The sequence below is a fragment of the Channa argus genome, chromosome 21 (genome assembly GCF_033026475.1).
Source record: "Channa argus isolate prfri chromosome 21, Channa argus male v1.0, whole genome shotgun sequence".
In the NCBI taxonomy this organism is placed as follows: domain Eukaryota; kingdom Metazoa; phylum Chordata; class Actinopteri; order Anabantiformes; family Channidae; genus Channa; species Channa argus.
This window is the reverse complement of record NC_090217.1, coordinates 1184936-1204844: the sequence shown is the minus strand read 5'-3', so window position 1 is coordinate 1204844 and position 19909 is coordinate 1184936. Positions and strand designations below refer to the sequence as shown.

General features: G+C 42.1%; 1 protein-coding gene across 9 annotated transcripts in view; it reads left to right on the top strand.

Moving 5' to 3' along the window:
* LOC137107004 (filamin-C-like) overlaps positions 1-19909 on the top strand; it is a 42886-nt gene that overhangs the window by 5525 nt on the left and 17452 nt on the right. For 5 of the 9 annotated variants that reach the window (XM_067491156.1, XM_067491149.1, XM_067491148.1 and 2 more), the window contains exons 2-23: positions 5446-5694; positions 5956-6053; positions 6405-6555; positions 6769-6887; positions 6959-7036; positions 7505-7667; positions 7783-7983; positions 9958-10080; positions 11843-11980; positions 12053-12179; positions 12734-12870; positions 13187-13380; positions 13554-13667; positions 13749-13892; positions 14236-14359; positions 14618-14778; positions 14868-14958; positions 15446-15615; positions 15703-15820; positions 15996-16258; positions 16615-17212; positions 18079-18252. In XM_067491156.1, coding sequence (XP_067347257.1) covers positions 5446-5694; positions 5956-6053; positions 6405-6555; positions 6769-6887; positions 6959-7036; positions 7505-7667; positions 7783-7983; positions 9958-10080; positions 11843-11980; positions 12053-12179; positions 12734-12870; positions 13187-13380; positions 13554-13667; positions 13749-13892; positions 14236-14359; positions 14618-14778; positions 14868-14958; positions 15446-15615; positions 15703-15820; positions 15996-16258; positions 16615-17212; positions 18079-18252 — 3735 coding nt within the window. Of the gene's footprint in view, positions 1-5445; positions 5695-5955; positions 6054-6404; positions 6556-6768; positions 6888-6958; positions 7037-7504; positions 7668-7782; positions 7984-9230; positions 9329-9957; positions 10081-11842; positions 11981-12052; positions 12180-12733; positions 12871-13186; positions 13381-13553; positions 13668-13748; positions 13893-14235; positions 14360-14617; positions 14779-14867; positions 14959-15445; positions 15616-15702; positions 15821-15995; positions 16259-16614; positions 17213-18078; positions 18253-19909 lie in introns of those variants that run through there. The other 4 variants (XM_067491152.1, XM_067491151.1, XM_067491150.1 and 1 more) reach the window with 2 other exon arrangements.

Below are 19909 nucleotides of genomic sequence, written 5' to 3'. Positions count from 1 at the left end.
TGCATTTGGGTTGAAAAAACATGGAACTACCTGTGGAAGTGACTTAAAAATGAAATGCTTGTTTTGCTTTTTTAAAACTTTGACTTCCTGAATCCTGCAGCATCAGGTTCAGCTGCTTGTTTTTAATTTGACTTCCTGAAGGAGCTCAGAACATGTGGTTTTCTGACACATGTTCTTTCTGTCAAGTTTGTCACATGTCAATGACAACAGCAGCTTCTATCACGTCTATCAGAACACATTTAACATCAGACATGAAAACCATCACTTCCGTGTTTGATGATGGTTGCTGATCTGCATGGTGGTGCAGGTTACGGCAGCGGCACCTTGCCGTGCGACAAATTTAGACACCTACGACCTACCTCGACTGGCCTTCTAAAAAGAGGTATAGTTGAGAGAGGTTACAAAACATCAGGAAAGGGTATGTCTTAATAATTGCAAAGCCCCCATATGATTTGGACACTTTCTGGCGACACGGATTGCTTATCGAACATGACACCAGCATCTATGCACGGGAAGCGAAAGCGGAAGCAGTGCAAGCTTAAACAAAGAAGGGAGAAAAGAGCTGGCATTAGTGCTAGGCTACGGGCTAACCCCACCAGACCAGCGCTACCAACGCTCCTGCTTTCTAATGTTTTCTCCCTTGAAAACAAAATAAACGAGCTGGGACTACTGAGACAGACGTGCAGGGAGTGGAGGGGATGACATTGTTCCAAGCAGATAGGGAGGCCTCCATCTCCGATAAGAGCAGAGGATTTTAGTTGCTGTTTACATACCTCCCAGCGCAAATGCTAAAGCTAATGCTAAAAAAGCACCGTGATCTGCATGATGCCATCTGTGAGCTACAGACTGTACATCCAGACAGCTTTATAGTGGCAACCTCACCAGCTTAAAGATTGTATTTTCCAAATTCCAACAATATGTGGAGAGAAAACACCCTGGATTTGGTCTACACAAAAACAGCACAGGCATACAGAGCAATTGCCCTTCCCCACCTGGGGTACTCTGACCACAAATCTGTTACACTATTTCCAGCTTATAGACCACTGCTGAGATGTAACAGACCAGAGAGAGAGCCTATCAGGGTTGGCCAGAGGGAACTGCCTCCTCACTACAGGACTGTTTCAGACGCACAGACTAGGAGGTCTTTAAGACCGCAGCCTCCCAGGGAGAACATGTTAGTTGAGGCAGTGACTAGCTACAACGTCAAGTGCACAGACGATGTTACTGGACGATGTAAGACCTTCACCACACGTAACAACCAGAAATCATGGATGACCACAATGGTGGGCTCACTGATGAAAACCCGTGATCAGGCCTACAGATCAGGAGATAAGGTTGCCCTGTGCACGGCTAGGTCTGCACTCAAAAAGGGGATCCGAGCTGCAAAACGCACCTACGCTGAGAAGTTACAGAAGCACCTCTGTGCCACAGGAAACACCAGGCAAATGTGGCAGGGAATGCAAACCCTTACAGATTACAATAGCAAACAACAAGCTGATGATAGTGATACAACTCTTTACAACTTCTTTTCACGCTTTCAATTCAATTTTCAACTTTGAAGTATCAAACCTGGCAACAAGGGAAAGAGCTGGTCCTTTTCCGCCATCCTGCCAGTTGGCATTCACAATCAACTCTGCAGACAAACGGAGGACCCTATCCAGAGTGAACACAAGGAAAGCAGCATGTCGTGACAATATCCCAGGTCGTGCTTAAAGCATGGCCTGACAAGTTAGCAGATGTCCTCACAGATATCCTGAAGATGATAACATCTCCCTTAGTCAAGCCCTTGTCCCCAGGTGCTTCAAAGTGTCTACTATATATACCAGTCCCAAAAAAGGTATCTGTGTCCTGCTTGAATGATTACCATCACATCCACTTTGATGAATTGCTTTGAATGCCTGGTTAAGTCGCATATCACTACCAGCCTGCCTGTATCATTAAACCGGTACCACTTTACCTACTGCCCCAACAGCTGCACAGAAGATGCAATTTCAACCATCTTGCACTCAGTCCTCACACATCTGGAAGACAAAAACACATTTGCCAGAATCCTGTGTTCTGACTTTACCTAAGCGTTCAACACAATCATCCCCCAGACCCTAGTAGAGAAACTCCTTTTTCTTGGCCTGAACACTGCCACCTGCCACTAGGTTTTGGATTTCCTGACTGAAAGACTGCAGTCCGTTCCTATTGGGAAAAACAACTCTAATACAATCACATTCCCCCAAGGCTGTGTACTCAGTGCACTACTGTTGCTAACACATGACCGTGTACCCAGACATGAGCATACTTCCCTCTTCATTAGTGGAGATCCAGTGGAGAGGGTGGACAATATCAAGCTCCTCGGAGTACAGATTTCGGATGCCGTGGGTAAAAAACACCATTGCTATAGGGAAAAGGGCCCAGCAAAGATTGCAGTTCGTAAGGAAGCTACACAGGCTTCACTACCGACCAACATTTTCTCACATCCTTATACAGAGGGGTGGTGGAGTGTGCTGACATACTGCATGCCTTCATACTACTCCAGGTGCACAGTGGCCCTGCAGAGAGTTGTGCAGGGAGCAGAGAAGGTAATAAGAGTCTCCCTGCCCACTGTGCATGGACAGGGCACTGAGCATTGTCAAAGCCTCCTCACATCTTCTCAACAAACTGTATGAATTGTTGCCATCAGGTAAAAGGTATCTTAGTATTAAAAGCTGGACCAGCAGACTGCTCAACAGCTTTCTACCACAAGCGGTCAGATTGTTGAACTGCTGATCTAAGGGCTTGTTGTCACATTATTGCACTGATTGTCACTTTTATCTACTATTCATTTATCTTTTTATTTAATTTATTTATTAATTATAATTGTTATGGTGTCTTTAGTAAAAAAGAAACGCAATTTAAGTCTGTTTCACTACTGCTGTATGCATGACAAAGTGACAATAAAGTTGATTGATTGATTGTGTCTGTACTAAAAAAACATCAACAGGACTTCATCTGTTCGTCTGGTCTTTTAATTCTTTCCCTCTGCCGTCATTTCTTTTTCCTCTATCTCCCTCCATCACTTCCTCTCTCTGCTCTGCAGCACCATAAAGTCTTTCTTTCTGAATGTCACATTATACAGTTTCTCCGCCTGCATTCACACACACACACACACACACACACACACACACACACACACACACACACACACACACACACACACACACACACACACACACACACACACACGGGGTTTCCTCAGACACACTGCAGTCTTTATATCAGCACACTATTGTTTCAGCAGGGTGACCTTTAACTTGTTTATTTGGTAGCTGTTGGCAACCAGAGGATGTTAAACTCTATAGTTCAGATGGTCGTTCTTCTCCTTTGTCTAAAGAAAAATACAGTCTCCTCTCAGACTTTATGGCCCTCAAAAATTGATCTCAGCTGACTTGCTAAAGTTAGTCACTGGCTGGGATTTGAGGTAGAACATGTGATCTGTTTATACTTTCAATGGACCAGTTTGCGCTGATTTATTGGCCTCGCTCACAAATATTGTCACTCAAACATTTGGATTCTGTTGGCGAAAGCAAGCAGCTCACAGGGTCGCATGACTGAGGATGTGTTCAGAGATCAGCTGAGTCTTCAAGGAAAGAGAGTACAGCAGCTCCTGTTTCCTGGGGAAAGATTACAGTGATGATCCGATCACATTTCATGTCTGAACCTGAACTGGACTAATCTCTGCACCCGGGCTTCCTGAGAGAGAGAGAGAGAGAGTGTGTGTGTGTGTGTGTGTGTGTGTCCGTGTGTGTGTGTGTGTACACACATGGGTCATCTGAGCTCAGAGGAGGGACGACAGAATACACACACTGCAGCTCAAGGAAATGTCACGTTGTTGCAGAGGTTTAACCACATTAGCATCACAGCTTAGTTCAGAGTAAACAGACATTCAAATACTGAAAGGAGACAAAGAGGTATATTCAAAATGTTTGACATCACAAAGACACAGATGGTACAGTAGCCAACAGTTTTTGATTAAATGTAATTAGTTACTTTCTGTCACTGGATCCTGGAAAAGTGTAAGAGGATTCAAGGGGTATACACAAAAGTCTCCATTAAAAATACTGAGAATGTCTGATTAAGAAGGAGAAGATTCTTTTGTTTGTGTGTGTGCGTTGTGTAAAGGCTGAGTGAAGTGAAAGTGAAAACGGTGAAAGCAGTGGAAGCTTTTCCAGAATCAGAGTGAACAAACTGTTGTTTTCCTGCAGCCAACAATCTGCAAAAACACACAGATGATTTATGAACAGACCCCCTACTGTGACGTCTCCTGATTGGATGATCCATCAAAAACCCTAACTGGGTTCAGTTCACTCACAGGAGGAACGGGAGTTTTTTGTTGGGTCTGTTGTTGAGTTCCTTTGGTAAAAACAGAACAACAGAATCAGGTTTTGGTTTAATTAGGTGACGTGTTCTCTTCTGACTTCTGAATGTGTGTTGGCCTGAAGTGTGGGTGGGTGTGTGTGTGCATGTGTTTCCTATTTAAACTGACCTCATTCCTCAGAGCTGGTTGAATGACTTCACCCTGCAGCGTATCTCTTCTCTGCTGTCGATGGATGGAACTTCTACATTAGTGCACCCACACAGATTCCTGACATCTGACAGATACACAACTCAAAGAAGTGAACTCTTATTTTGGTGAGCACATGAAAGGACATTAGATAATCAGGATCCTAATACACACCTGGTGGTCATAGGGGGCCTGGTGGCTCAGTGGCCGAGCATTTGGTTGGAATGCAGAAGGCTATGGATCTAAAACCCACCCAGCCACCAAGGGCCACCGTGGTGAATGTCCCGAGCCCTGGTAAAATAGGAGGGTTGCGGCAGGAGGGCATCCGGCGTAAAAACTCTTGCCAAATTAATGTTCGGAACACGTTCTGCTCTGAATGCAGAGGTTTGTTAAAATCAGTTTTTGATGGGACAAGCCAAAAGCAGTTGACCCACCCTGCGACCTGTAGCTTGTGTACAACCATAAAACGGTTTCTAGAGCAGTAGGGTTTTTTGGGACGTTTCGAACTGACTATGATGTCCAGACATATTTTAAAATATCAGTATCAGTAAAAATAAATGTGATCATATAATGCTCCTTCCTTTCTTAAACTCTGACATGTTTAGTTTCAATTTGCTGCTGTTGCAGAGGAAAGACTGAAACCACTTGAGCATCACATACCCAATAATTTTCTTATAGGATCCATTTCCTAGTTTTTCTACTGTCTGATTTAAATGCCGTCAGTTATTCCATGACCCTACACAACTTTAAAAGATTAAAAAGCAGCAGGTTTGTGACGCACAGGTCTTGATAGGAAAACAGATTTAAGACTTAAGAATAAGAAAAGGGGTCATGTGGAATCACCTGTTGAATGTCGGGGCTCTTCATAAACCTCTCTCTGTATTTACAACAACCTCCCAACCCTCTAACCTCAGATTCCAAAGCCATCGTAGACGGAAATCTGAAACTGATCCTGGGTCTGATCTGGACCCTGATCCTCCACTACTCCATCTCCATGCCCATGTGGGAGGACGAGGATGATGAAGACGCCAAGAAACTGACCCCCAAACAACGACTGCTGGGCTGGATCCAGAACAAGGTGCCCCAGCTCCCCATCACCAACTTCCACCGAGACTGGAGGGATGGCAAGGCACTTGGAGCACTTGTGGACAACTGTGCCCCTGGTAGGGCCTTAGACCTTAGAGCACAGGTGTTTTACTGTGTAACCAGTTAAATATCAAACTAATAAAGTGAAAGTTAAAGTGAACAGGAAGATATGATAGTATGATGGATGTGATAGTAGTTAAATGTTACAGGAAACTCCTTTTACTTTCTGCCAAAATGTTTCAGTTGTTTGTACAGAGAATTTTCGATCAGGAGATCAGTTTTAAGCTGGTCCCTGGTTTACTTGATCTGACTAGACTCTGTGTCTGTGTTGCCTTCAGGGCTGTGTCCAGACTGGGAAACGTGGGATCCAAGTCAGCCGGTAGAAAACGCCAGAGAGGCCATGCAGCAGGCGGACGATTGGCTGGGAGTACCACAGGTGACCTTTACCTGTGCACCTTTTACCTGAAGTTTATACATTTATCAAAACCTGCATCAAATTATAGAAACTAACCCAGTAATATTCACATATAACTTCTCATTTAAACTTTACAGAACTACAGCTTTTCTTACGCTAAGTCTCACAGCAGTTATCACTTGTCCTTGGCAGCCGTTTAATAGTTCAAACTCACCAGCGTTCCCCCACTATTTTGTCTTATCTCAGGAAAAGCTGATCTGCTTTCAGTGTTTCCTCCATGACTGACTTAGACGCAGTTAGATCTGTGTTTTTGGCAGAAACATGTTTTGCCTGCAGCATTTGACCTGTTTGCTCGCTCTCTTCTCTCTTTAGGTGATCGCTCCAGAGGAGATTGTTGACCCCAACGTGGACGAGCACTCTGTGATGACCTACCTGTCTCAGTTCCCCAAAGCCAAATTGAAGCCCGGCGCCCCCCTGAGGGCAAAGACTCTGCACCCTAAGAGGGCCAAAGCTTATGGCCCAGGTGAGGAAATCAACACAGCAACAAACTCCACCCAAAAAATTATCAGTTTTAATAATTTATCCAGTTATCCAACAGCTGTTATTACCCAGATTTCTTTGACATCTGAGCAGTATTTTAAGTCTTCCTTTGAATTTGGTTTCTTATTTTTAATAATATCACATAACATCATGTGGTCTCTGTTAATGCACCACTTTGCTCTCATCTGTATCGCAGGTATCGAGCCTCGAGGTAACATGGTTTTGAAACCAGCAGAGTTTCTGGTGGAGACAGTGGAGGCTGGACTGGGTGAGGTTCTGGTTTATGTGGAAGATCCCGAGGGACACACAGAAGAGGTAGGAGGAAACTGCCTTATATTTGTGTGAACAGTCAGAATGAACCGTAACCCTCTCTGTCTTCCCATCAGGCCCGAGTGATCCCTAACAACGACAAGAACAGAACTTACTCTGTGGTCTACCTGCCTAAAGTGGAGGGGCTTCACAAAGTAAGGCGCTCAAATGGCTTATTAAAGTAGATACAAGGGAGCATGTATGCAAATTGCGGAAACGGCAGTGTACTCTTCAGCAAATGAAAGTGGCTACAATTTCGTCATGTTTTAGTCTCTATCAAATTCTTCTAGTCTTTGAGGTTTATCCGATGTAGAAGCACAAAGTTTATAGTTTTTGAGGTTATTCCCTGTGGCTTAGTAGCTGGAGTGTTGTCAGAAAAGTTTGATGATGGTAGTTTTAATCTTTACATCGTAAGGTAGGAAAACTTTTGTATCTAGAGACCTACTTACCTATCCAGTACTTACCCTTTTATTTTGATGTTGAAGACATGATAATTTTTTCTTTTCCACACCTAGCATCACCACATCGTAAATGCTCCACTGTGTTCACCAGAATCAGAACAACAGGGATTCTGACCTACCAGAAAACCTGAAAGGTCTGCTTCCTGTTATGTCCCGTCACAGGTGAAGGTGCTGTTTGCTGGGCAGGACATCGACAGAAGTCCTTTTATGGTGAATGTTTTGAGGGCAATGGGCGACCCGACCAGAGTTCAGGCCCGCGGGCTGGGACTGCAGGCAATGGGAAATGTAGCCAACAAACCTACATACTTTGACATTTACACTGCAGGTAATAACTCATATAGGAAACACATTACACAGTCTGAGAAATAAACAAGGAATAGAAATGTCAAATTTTCCATTCAGGGTATGAAGGTCTTTTTGTCCATCTGTCTGTCCACCAGGGGCGGGTGCTGGAGACGTGGGCGTCATCATTGTAGATTCAAACGGTCGGAGGGATACAGTGGAGATTGTCTTGGAGAACAAAGGCGACAGTGTTTTCCGGTGCACCTATGTCCCTGTCCTGGAGGGGCCTCACACCATTTATGTGACATTTGCTGGGCAACAGATTCCCACAAGCCCTTTCACAGTCCACATCTCTGAGGGTAGGTTTAATACATCTAAACTCCCCTTCAAATGTATTGGACTACTTCCTTTACTTTTGCTGTAGACTAAAAACAATTTGGTTTGACATCAGTAGATGAATATGAGGCGAGAGATCAACATTTCAACTTTTATTTCCAGGTATTTACATCTGGATCTGATATACAACTTTTGTTTCAACCCACCCATTTTTTCATGTGAGCAAAAGACTGACAGGTGTGTTTTGTTGCCCAGGTGTGACCTATGACATTGATTATTCACACAATAAATAGTCCTGAACTGCCAACAGTTTCAGATTTGGTTTTTGCCTGTTTACACTGCATTTATAATTAAGTAACAAATGTTAGTGACATCAGCAACAATCTCCAGAGGGCAGGAGTGAAGGTATCATAATCTAATGTTTACGGAAGACTTCATGAACAAATGGCCAGGCTGGAATTTTCCCAGAAAGTACAGATGAGACAAAGTTTAACCTTTACCAAAGTGATGGTAAGGCTAAAGTTTGGAGATAGAAAGGATCTGCTCATGATCATAAACATACAAGCTCATTTGTGAAACACAGTGCAGGTCACGTCATGGCTGGGGCTGCAAGGCTTCTTCATTAAACTTCATTGATGATGTAACAACTGATTGCAGCAGCAAAATGAACTCAGAAGTCTACAGAAACATTTTGTCTGTCAATTTAAAGAAAGATGCAACCAAACTGAGTGGGGGACCCTCCATCATGCAGCAAGGTAATGACCCAAAAACACACAAAGATGTTCATCAGGAGCATGAAGTGGAAGGTTTTACACTTCGACTCTATAGAGCATTTGACCTGCTAAAGAGGAGAATGAAGGGAGTAACATCACAAAAGAAGAATGCAAAGGTTTGGTGATGTCAGTAGGTCACAGGCTTGATGCAGTTATTGCAAGCAAAGGATTATTCACTCTAATCTATTTGAAATCTCTGTTCCAAAGGAAATGAAAACTGAAATTTTGATCTCTTGTCTAATATTCATCTTTTGATGTCAAACCAAAATGTTTTCAGTTTACAACAAATATAAAGGGATTGGCCTCACTGTTCCAATACTTTTGGACGGGAGTGCATGTCTTAGTGAGTGTCTGGAATTTCTTTAAATATCCAGGTTGAATCAAGAACTTTATTGTAACATGAAGAGGTTTGATTTTCTGAAATTTGCAGATATTCTATTTTTATTATACAACAACTAATCATCATAATGATCTACTGTCCCACTCTTATGTAGCCAACATCATCCACCCCTCAGGAAGATGTTGAGAGGTGGTCACATGAACTCTAGTCTCCACATTGACTGATTAACACACCTGCCGTTCAGTCTGGGTTCAGGTCTGTTTGAACAGTCATCTCACAACCTAGTTTTGTTCTTTCATGTTCTCTCATGGTTTTGGACTTGGGTGTTCCATGTTCTGGGTGTTCCATTGGCCTGCAGACAGAGTTATGGACAGAAAATGGATGACCGTTTGGACAGACTTGACTTTAGCCTCGGATGATGTCTGACACCTTAGATTATGGACTTGGATGGATTTATGGATTCCTGATTTGTAACTGGTGTAAGGAGTTGATTCAGCGTTTGATGTAGGATTTTGTGTTTTGTTCCTGGACATTATTTTTGACTCCACCATAGACATGCCTGCCTTGAATTTGAACTTTGTACTTGGGTTTCTAGTCTTCTTGATTTGGGGCTTTTGTGAGGGTTTGGCTTGGACCTCATTGTCTTGACTTGACTGTCGTCCCGTCCATCATGATCTGACTGTGAAATGAAATTGAAACCTGTTGACACTAAACATTTCTTGATTGAACTTGGCATTGACTTGCTCAACTTAAGACTTGAAGAAGGAACTTGACTTGACTTCCTGAACCTGATTTCATCCTGTGACTTTGTCTGCTGCTCTGCAGGACTTTGTCCTTTCGTAACCTGTGTACAAATGAATCATCAGTGTTGTTCCCTCCTTCAGTTTCACAGACCATCCCACCTCCTGGGTCTCCGGTACAGATTGTACCTCAGTCCATTTGCACCCCACCCTCAGACAAGATGAAGAGAGCCCCCCCTCCGACACCACCCAAACCCAGGCGACCAAGTTAGTACAGGCTGCGGGGGCGGGGGTGTGAATGAATCCTGCCTGCATTCGCCACATTTCCTTCTACCTCAACCTTAAACCCTCTTTGCCTCTGAAAGCTCTGGACAGGCTTTCCAAGCATGTACAGCACCTGCCTCACCCTTTAAAACCAGACACTGTGATTGTGGAGGTGTGGACCTCTGGATTGGGTCAGGGATAAAGTAGAGATTGTTAATAATAACCTCAGGCCAACTGTCATTTCATGATAAACATTCTGACTACTTCTGGTGTAAGGCAATTTTTCACTTTTTAGCATTTTACTGTTACTGTTATTACTGTTATTTTTTATCTAAGAGCTTCTTCACCAGCCCTAAACTGTCACTGTTACTGAATTCATCTGGGATGAATAAGCAAATAGGGGCAGCAGTGTTTGGGCCTCAGACCCTTAGGGCCCCCCTGAAAGTGAATTACTTGCTAAAAGTGTCCCAGCCACAAAGTTGTGTCAGTGTCTGCAGAAAAGGTCAAAGTAGAGGAAAAGAGTGTGTAAACGTAATTTGGGTGAAAATAGGTCAAATATAAGCATTTGGGATTTTTTTTGTTGGAGTCATCATCATTCAAATAGCTAATGCGTGAAAATAATCGGCAACATAGAAAAACTGACAGGAAGTGTTTTGTAGTCCGACAGTACCTCATTTTATTTTTTATTTGATTAGTGTGAACCTGACATGTAGAATTGTTATTTCACACATCATCATCATTATTGCGATCATCATCACCATCTCTTCCTCCCTTTTTAGTAACCCCTCTGTTTCCAGCTAACACTGACACTGTCTGATTTCTTATGAATCTTACTGAACTATTTTATTAAATGTCGTTTGTAAAGTGCATAGCAACGTTTTCTGGAGTTTGTTCTTTTTAAATGTCTTGGTTGTGATTCTTTGTCAAATGTCAGAGCTCTTTCTTCTTCAGGCTGATAGTTATGGTTTCATCTCATCTTCATCTTGCTGCTTTTCCCTTTCAGCCTCAGCAAACTGCCTCTCTCAGCACTGATCAGCTCTGACTAACAGAGAGTCTTCATGTGCCTGTTTGTTCATTCATGTCATGTGTGTGACTAATGATGTTTGCTGAATTCAAGTCACTTTAACAATGTTTTCAATCAGTTTAGATTTAGGATTGAGTGCATGAAAGGAGCAAGGTAGTGTTGTGTTGGTTCAAGTATGACAGCATCCTGTAGTGACAGACAAAGCTGTCAGTAGTAGGGATGGTTCAATCTAGGTAGCAAATATGAAAAGTTCCCCAACATTGTTTCTTTCTTTTACACTCAGTCCTCAGACCAGAGTTACCACAGCTACTGGTTGAACTGTTCCCCTATGAAGTGGAATCACTGTGTCATCAGTCGTTGAAGATGCTGGTTCAGGAAACAGACTGCTCACAGTTTTGTTTCCTACAAAACATATTTTCTGTTACAGTTGGATAGAAACCTACATTTCAGATTACAGGATTGCTATTATCAGCTATGCTGCCAGGACAAATCTTACTAATTTCCTTCCGCTGAACAAATAATTTATTGACTAACTATTGAGCTAAGACTGAAAAACAAAAACAATTGAGGTAAGATTGAAACTGAAGTTCTAGTTAGTTAAGGCAGCCAGTGTAATGAATAGGATAAATAGAATTTTGTGTCTATGTGTGATTGGTTGTGTGAGTTGTTCTGTGAGAACTTGATTGACTTATTAATCCCAGGTCTCGGTCTAAACCCGTGTCCTTTGATTGGTCCACACAGCCTGTAATCCAAATGCCTGCAGAGCGTCGGGCAGAGGTCTGCAGCCAAAGGGGCTAAGAGTGAAAGAAGTGGCAGATTTTAAAGTTTACACTAAAGGAGCCGGCAGTGGGGATCTCAAAGTCACTGTGAAGGGACCAAGTAAGACATTCTAAAATCTGTGCTTTAGTTTAAAATTAAACGGGATTACTGATGCATGTACTTCCAATCCAGAGGGTCAGGAGGAGCCGGTGAAGTTTATTGAGATGGAAAACGGCTTGTATGAGTGTAATTATTACCCCATCATGATGGGAAAATACACTGTAAGCATCACCTGGGGAGGACACAGCATCCCACGCAGGTAAGACATTCAGCTGATCTTATAATTTTACTGTGTTGGATCTGAATTTAAAATGTGCCACCTACGCTTTTATCTAGTTAGCGTTGTCATAATTATTAGGGCCCGGCATTGAACCTTGAGGAACTCTAGTGACCCATTTTTGTAGTTGCATGACAATTTCCTAATTTTACATGTAACACATGAATTGATTATAATGAGGTCTGATTAGTTCTTGTTCAAAACCCCAAAGATACTTTTGCCTGAAAATTTCGGTTGAGTGACTGAACATATTTTCTCCACTAAGACTGAACTCTAACTTAATATATCACTTAACTGTGATATATTTACATTTTTAGCTTAGAAGATTTTTATGGTTTAAAATACATCTCATCTTTTCTGGTTTGAATGAACTTCAGTAGAAAAACTTCAGTATAAACATTAAGTTTCCGTCTTTTTTGGAAATACAACTTTAAAATGTTACTTTAGTTTTAGTTATAAAAATACTGAGTTTTGTTGCATTGGTAATACAATATGTGCCTGTAACATTTCTGCATTTATAATTTTGTTTTTTTCAGTCCATTTGAAGTACAGGTGAGTGAGGAGGTGGGTTCTCAAAAGGTGAGGGCCTGGGGTCCAGGTCTGGAGACTGGAATGGTGGGGAAGAGTGCTGACTTTGTGGTGGAAGCCATTGGGACGGAGGTGGGAACTCTCGGTATGTAAAAACGAAATACAACATTTGGCACCTGATGTAGCCCAATGCCAGTGCTTCCTATAATATATAAAGAGAGATGTGTGAATCTAAAGAAATTTTTTGTGACATAAGTTTAAATTTATTTTCTTGATGAAAAGTTCAAATTGAGTCATACCCTAAAGCTTATGCAAATTTTTTATTTAATACATGTGCATCTTAATCGTCCTTTAAATATCAATGCAAAGGGCTTAAAAATGATGATTGCTGGTGTGAAACTCGGACCAGAGAAAAATACACTAAACATAGGTTTCCAATGTTCCCTTATGTTTGTCTCCAGGTTTCTCCATTGAGGGTCCCTCTCAGGCTAAGATTGAGTGTGATGATAAAGGTGATGGATCATGTGATGTTCGATACTGGCCAACCGAACCAGGCGACTACGCCGTCCATGTCATATGTGATGACGAAGACATCAAGGACAGTCCCTTTATGGCTCATATCCTCCCTGCTGCTAATGATGTCTTCCCAGAAAAGGTTAGACATTGTCACTTTAAACTGGAATTGTCTCTTTTTAGTTATTTTGTCCATCTTCGTGAATAATACCCTGACCTCTCAGGCCCTTGGGCCTGTGCATTGTGGGCCTGTTTGGTAATCCATCCATGATTCTATTGTTAAACATGAAGTGATGAATATCCTCCTTTCTGCAGGTGAAATGTTATGGTCCAGGTCTGGAGCCTCTGGGCTGCATCATCAACAAACCTGCTGATTTCACCATTGATACCCATGGAGCTGGCAGAGGGGAGCTGAAGATCTATGCTCAGGTGGGAATACAGCATTATTATTATATGGTATTCTTCTCTGGAGTGATGAATGTAGATGAGATTTTTTTTTTGTGCTTTCAGGATGCAGAAGGTTTCCCCATCGACATCCAGATCACAGATAATGGAGACAGCACCTACTTCTGTGTTTACATTCCCACTAAGCCGATCAAACACACCATCATCATCACCTGGGGTGAAGTCAACGTTCCCAACAGCCCCTTTAGGGTAAAAAACTGATGCTTATTTAATCACAAATGATCACAAAATCACATGTTTTGAAATTACTGAACTGGAAATCTGTGCTGTCTTGAACTGAGCTGAAACATGTTTTCACAAAATGATGATGATATAATTTACATTGGTAGAGAAAAAGATAATTTATAAGATAAAAAAAACTACATAGATTTTAAACTTTAGGTTCAAACAAATGTACAGTTTATTGTAAGAATTAAAAATAATATGTAGTAAACATGGTACATGTACATGTAATAAACTTGGTGCCTAATATATCGGTGTATAAATGTTAGCCTGCTCATGCATTTGTACATGTGATTAATATTATTATTAGGTAATTGTTGGAGAAGGAAGCCATCCAGAGAACGTGAAGGTTTACGGTCCTGGTGTAGAAAACACAGGACTGAAGGCCAATGAGCCGACATACTTCACTGTTGACTGCAGCGAGGCTGGACAAGGTGAGACATGCTCCAAAATCATCTACTGTTAGTTTTAATCTGTGACTGACTCATTGGTTCAAGGATGTTCTTACTCTCTAAATTAGAATAATAGAAAAATAAAACAAAGTTTACAAAGTGTCCCCTCTCCTCATGTTTTTTTGGTCTCAAATTGTGGAGTTTGTATTTGTTCAGATTTTGCAGTAGGAAATTCCAATAATATCCTCTGGCTTCAGGGCTCAAAAATAAACACTTCTATATGACTTCTTTCCCCTGCAGGTGATGTGAGCATTGGGATCAAGTGTGCCCCAGGTGTGATCGGACCTGCGGAAGCAGACATTGACTTTGACATCATCAAGAACGATAACGACACGTTCACAGTGAAGTACATGCCTCCAGGTCCTGGTCAGTACACCATCATGGTTCTGTTCGCCGACCAGGTGAGAGCAGATGCAGATAAACAGCTTCAGAAACATGTTCTGATGAAACCACATATTAAATTAACCTCTCAACTTTAATGTTGACGCAGGAAATCCCCATCAGCCCATTCAGAATAAAGGTGGATCCCTCCCATGATGCAGCTAAAGTCAGGGCAGAGGGACCTGGACTTAGCAAGACAGGTGAGCTGTGCTAGGAGGTAACTAAGTACATTTACTAAAGTTCTTCACTTTTGTACAATTTTAACAAGTTACTGGAATATTTCTGTTTTTCTTACTTGTGTGTACTTCAACCACAACTGATTCAGTCTCAGTGTGTAATTGTACCATTTGTAGTTCGGGCTTTTAAATAAATCAGTTTATAAACACAAATTAAATATTTGGTGTATATGGTTTCTGTAAATTTGCTCTTAAGTATTTTTTTTCTTAATGAATGAAAATGTTTTTACATAAATCAACATTAAATACTGAGGTTTTTTTAATTAGTGCTCACAAGTGAATAACCTGAAAGCATTAATGTGTGAAATATCCTTAAGTTACTTAAGTAAATTAATACAATCTGCATTCCTTATGCAATGATGCAATTATGGATTTTTGAAGAAGATTCTATAGGTTTATGTCAAGTGTCATCGTCCACATCATGACGGTTTGTATGATTTCTATTCTGCAGGTGTTGAAGTGGGCAAACCAACTCACTTCACCATTTACACAAAAGGAGCTGGTAAAGCCAAACCTGAGGTCCACTTCACTGCAGCAGCTAAATCTGAAGCTGTCAGAGACTTTGAGATTATCGACAACCACGATTACTCCTACACTGTCCGCTATACCGCAGTCCAACAGGTAAACACACACATTAGGCTTATTCCAGATTTACAGTTTGAAGCTGTTTGATAAACCTGAGTCAGCTGTGGTCTCTATCTCTGTCAGGGGAATATGTCCATCACTGTGTGTCACGGAGGAGACCCAATCCCTAAAAGTCCATTTCACATCAGCGTGGCCCCCCCACTAGACCTCAGCAAAGTCAAAGTTCAGGGGCTGAACAACAGTGAGTACATCTGCCCTTATACTGGGGCAATTATTTTGGAAATGAGTTGAGTTTTGGGTCAATACTAGTTCCACAAACACCAACAGTGGGACTAAAGGTAGCTGTTTAACCTGCTCCTTGTCGTATCCGTGTGTGTGTGTGTGTGTGTGTGTGTGTGTGTTGGTGAAAACCAAAGAGGTGGATGTTGGGATGGATCAGGACTTCACAGTCAGCACTCGAGGAGCCGGCGGTCAGGGAAAACTGGATGTAAAGATCACCTCCCCGACACGTCGGCCAATCTCCTGCAAGCTGGAGTCAGACACAGCCATCGAGGTTCACACTGTGAAGTACATTCCTCCTGAGGAGGGGCAGTACAGAGTGGACATCAGCTACGATGGAAACCCCGTGCCTGGAAGTCCGTTCACAGTGGAGGCTGTCATGCCCCCTGACCCTTCAAAAGTAAGGTTTCTTTGTGGTGATTTCTCATGTTTTACCAGAACACAGTTATTTTCAAACCACACATTTAAGTAGTAACTTCATACAGTGGCTGTGGGACATGGGCCCCTGACCTCTCTGACCCCCTGGCCTGTTCCAGGTAGGACCATTTAGTGAATCCATCCATGGGTTCAAGTAAATCTTTCTTAGTCCTGATAAAGGTTTCTTGGTCCAAGATGTGATTCCATAAACCTTTCGATCTCAAGTTAAACCAGTACCAGTCTGACTAAAAAAGATTTCAGGAAAGACTCACAAATTAAAATTACAAACTTTTTCAAATGAGATCTTCTGTCTAATTTTGTTTTATCTAAACTCTTTAGGTGCGAGCCTATGGTCCAGGTCTTCAGGGCGGGGTTGTGGGGAAACCAGCCCCCTTTGCCATTGACACAAAGGGTGCTGGTACTGGTGGTCTGGGCCTGACAGTAGAGGGACCCTGCGAGGCCAAGATTGAATGTCAAGACAACGGTGACGGATCCTGCTCCGTGTCGTACTTACCCACGGAGCCCGGTGAGTATGGCATCAACATCCTTTTTGCAGACCAGCACATTCCCGGGTCACCCTTCAAGGCTGTTGTCCAGTCCATGTTTGACCCTGCCAAGGTGACGGCCAGCGGCCCAGGTCTAGAGCGAGGCAAAGTTAACGAGACCGGATCCTTCACGGTGGACTGCTCCAAAGCCGGAGAAGCTGAGCTCACCATCGAGATCATCTCTGACTCTGGAGCCAAAGCTGAAGTTCACATCCAGAACAACAGCGATGGGACCTACTCTATCACCTACGTCCCCCAGTTCCATGGCATGTACACCATCACCATCAAATACGGAGGACACACAGTACCCAAGTTCCCCACCCGGTTGCAGGTGGACCCGGCTGTAGACACTAGCGGTGTCAAAGTTTATGGACCAGGAGTTGAGCCCAGAGGTGCGAGCTTAAAGAAAAGTTTCTCCTTAGATGTGGATGGCAGATTTAAACCTGCTTAGCCGGATTAATGAAATTGTTTAGCCGACTGATCGTGTTGCTTCTGAATATCCTTGATGCAACAAAGGTTCCCAATAATTTGATGACTAAGAACTAAAACTCAGAGATTTACTTACAAACATTATTTACCAGATATATTCAACTTTTCACTATAAAATAAAAAGAAAATCCTTAGAATACTTCAGAATATATTTTATGCTAAAAACTTAGTTATCCAAAATGGAACCAATGATTAAGACTATAAACCCTACTGGGTAAATCTGGCACCATGCAGATTGTAAGTTGTAAACAGTTTTTATAATGATGGGACTATATCCAGTCAGGTCTGGAGTCAGCTCCCAGTGGCTTAATTACTGAACTAATGGCCTCTGGTTTCACCGGAGTTCATTATTATGTTTATGAACTCTAGTTGATAGAAGATGTTTTATGTTGCATTCAGACAATGACATTGAACCCAACAGTGACAAACAAATGGCCAATATCCTCAGTTCTCACATTGCCAGAATAAAACCCACAGACAAAAAAACATGCCTTTTTCACGTCGCTCCCATAAACCATAAAATCTCCCTCTCAGAGTCTCATTAATTAAGTACTGGTTATTAAGGAATTTGTGAGGACTTATTTGTCCCCAGATAACCTCTGCATGCTGTGCAAGACCACATAGATTGCACTTAATCTGAACACAGTTAACACTGTTTAGCTTCTCAGTGTCACATTTATTTGTTGACTGAGAACCAGATGTTGGACAGAGCCTGGTTGTATTAGTATTCATCTCTTTTTGTGGTATTGTTTGTGTGTCCTCTTCTCAGGTGTCCTGAGGGAGGTGACCACACATTTCACTGTGGACACTCGAGCTCACTATAAGAGTGGTAGCAATCACATCAAAGCCTGCATATCCAATCCATCAGGCACCACAACAGATGCCTACATCATTGAGAAGGGAGACGGGACCTACAGAGTGGAGTACACACCGTACGAGGACGGTCAGGATCGAAAATTTACACATGAATTCTTATGTGCTGTGTGTTTAAGACATGAGACACTTTTCTGTGTGTGAGATCAAAGTACAGTTTCTCCAACATAACACATGGGAACTGTAAGATAAGTCACCTTGTGGCTCTCATAAAGCTTCTGTTTTCCCTCTGCTACAGTAGAGGAAAAACAAGGCATTTGTGTTTTTAATACTTAAAGTTACGGCTGCATAATGATTCCACCATGTTCAGGACTTTTAATGGGCTAATGTGAGCCATCCTCCTCATGGGGGTTTAGGCAGAATCTACCTCCGTAACACCAGACATCTATCCTTTATCTGTAACCACTTATCCTCTTTAGGGTTACTGGGGGCTGGGGCCTATCCCAGCTGTTAATGAGTTAGAGGTGCGATCCATCCTAGACAGGTTTCCAGTCTGTCTCAGGGTCAACACAGAGAGACACAGGCAGACAACAATTCACACTCACAAAAGTGTGAAAAGAGTCACCAGTCAACCTGTCATGCATGTCTTTGGACTTTGGGAGGAAACCGGAGGAAACTCACACTAGCAACCCCCACAGGATATCTGCAAAGAGCCAGGGATTCAAACTGGGCACCTTCTAGCTGTGAGGCAGCAGCTCCAACCACTCCACCACTGTACTACCCACAAGACAACCACTAAATCACAAACCTTTTTTTATAGGCTGGTAGTATTTATTCACGACTTAAGTAGTCAGTGAAGTAAAAATCTAACTGCTCAAACTCAGCTCAGTCCAAGTAAATTGATGAAACAAACCGGATATATTTTCTAGTAGCCAATATTTTCAATGAAAGCAAACATGCTAAGTAAAAAAAAACCCAAGTTATGTAAAATGAAACATGCTAACACTTTGAATTTCCCATGTCAAACACGAGCAAATAAATAACCTACGTTTAACCCACATCAGAATTAAACTTACTGAATTTTTCATACAGAATTCCGAGCCATGTGAACAGGTTAACCTTGTAGTTAACCTTATTTTTAACCACTGTCACAGTGGTTAGTCAATGAAATGTCAGTTCGCTGTTGAGTGAACTACACAGTGAAGATTATGTGGTGACAGTTTTCAAATGACCTGTGGAGAAAAAGAAGGAATTTGTCTGCTGCCCACAGATACAGGCCTCGTCAGTTCCACTAAGTTTGTGTGTCAGCAGTGGTATTGTATAAAGATCAGACAAGTGATAAGTGCCTCATATCTTTGTTTTTTTTTCTTAAATGTGATCTGATGTTACATAGAACAAATGGTCTGTGCTGTTGTTCTGTTGAGTTTCTGGTGTTTTTTCCTTCCAGGGCTCCTCACAAATCACACGATTGAAAACTATCAAGAAAATGAGTGAATAGGAAATGGTTAATGCAGTAATGATCAGTATGCTAACTTGCTAATGCTTAATGTTAGCACGTTGGTGTAAGAGGATGGTAAATAAGTGCACATTAACATGCTAACTTAAGCTAACATGCTAAACAGAGCAAGTTACAGCCTGTGATAAAACGGGAAAAAGAGAGCGAGAGAGCTGACGTGCTCAGAAAACAGTAATGTAGTAATGGGATGTGGAAACAAAAGAGCATGAAGATGTGAGTAGCTGTTATTAATAGCTGTACTCTGTCTGTCAGCAGATGGTTTTCCACTGAT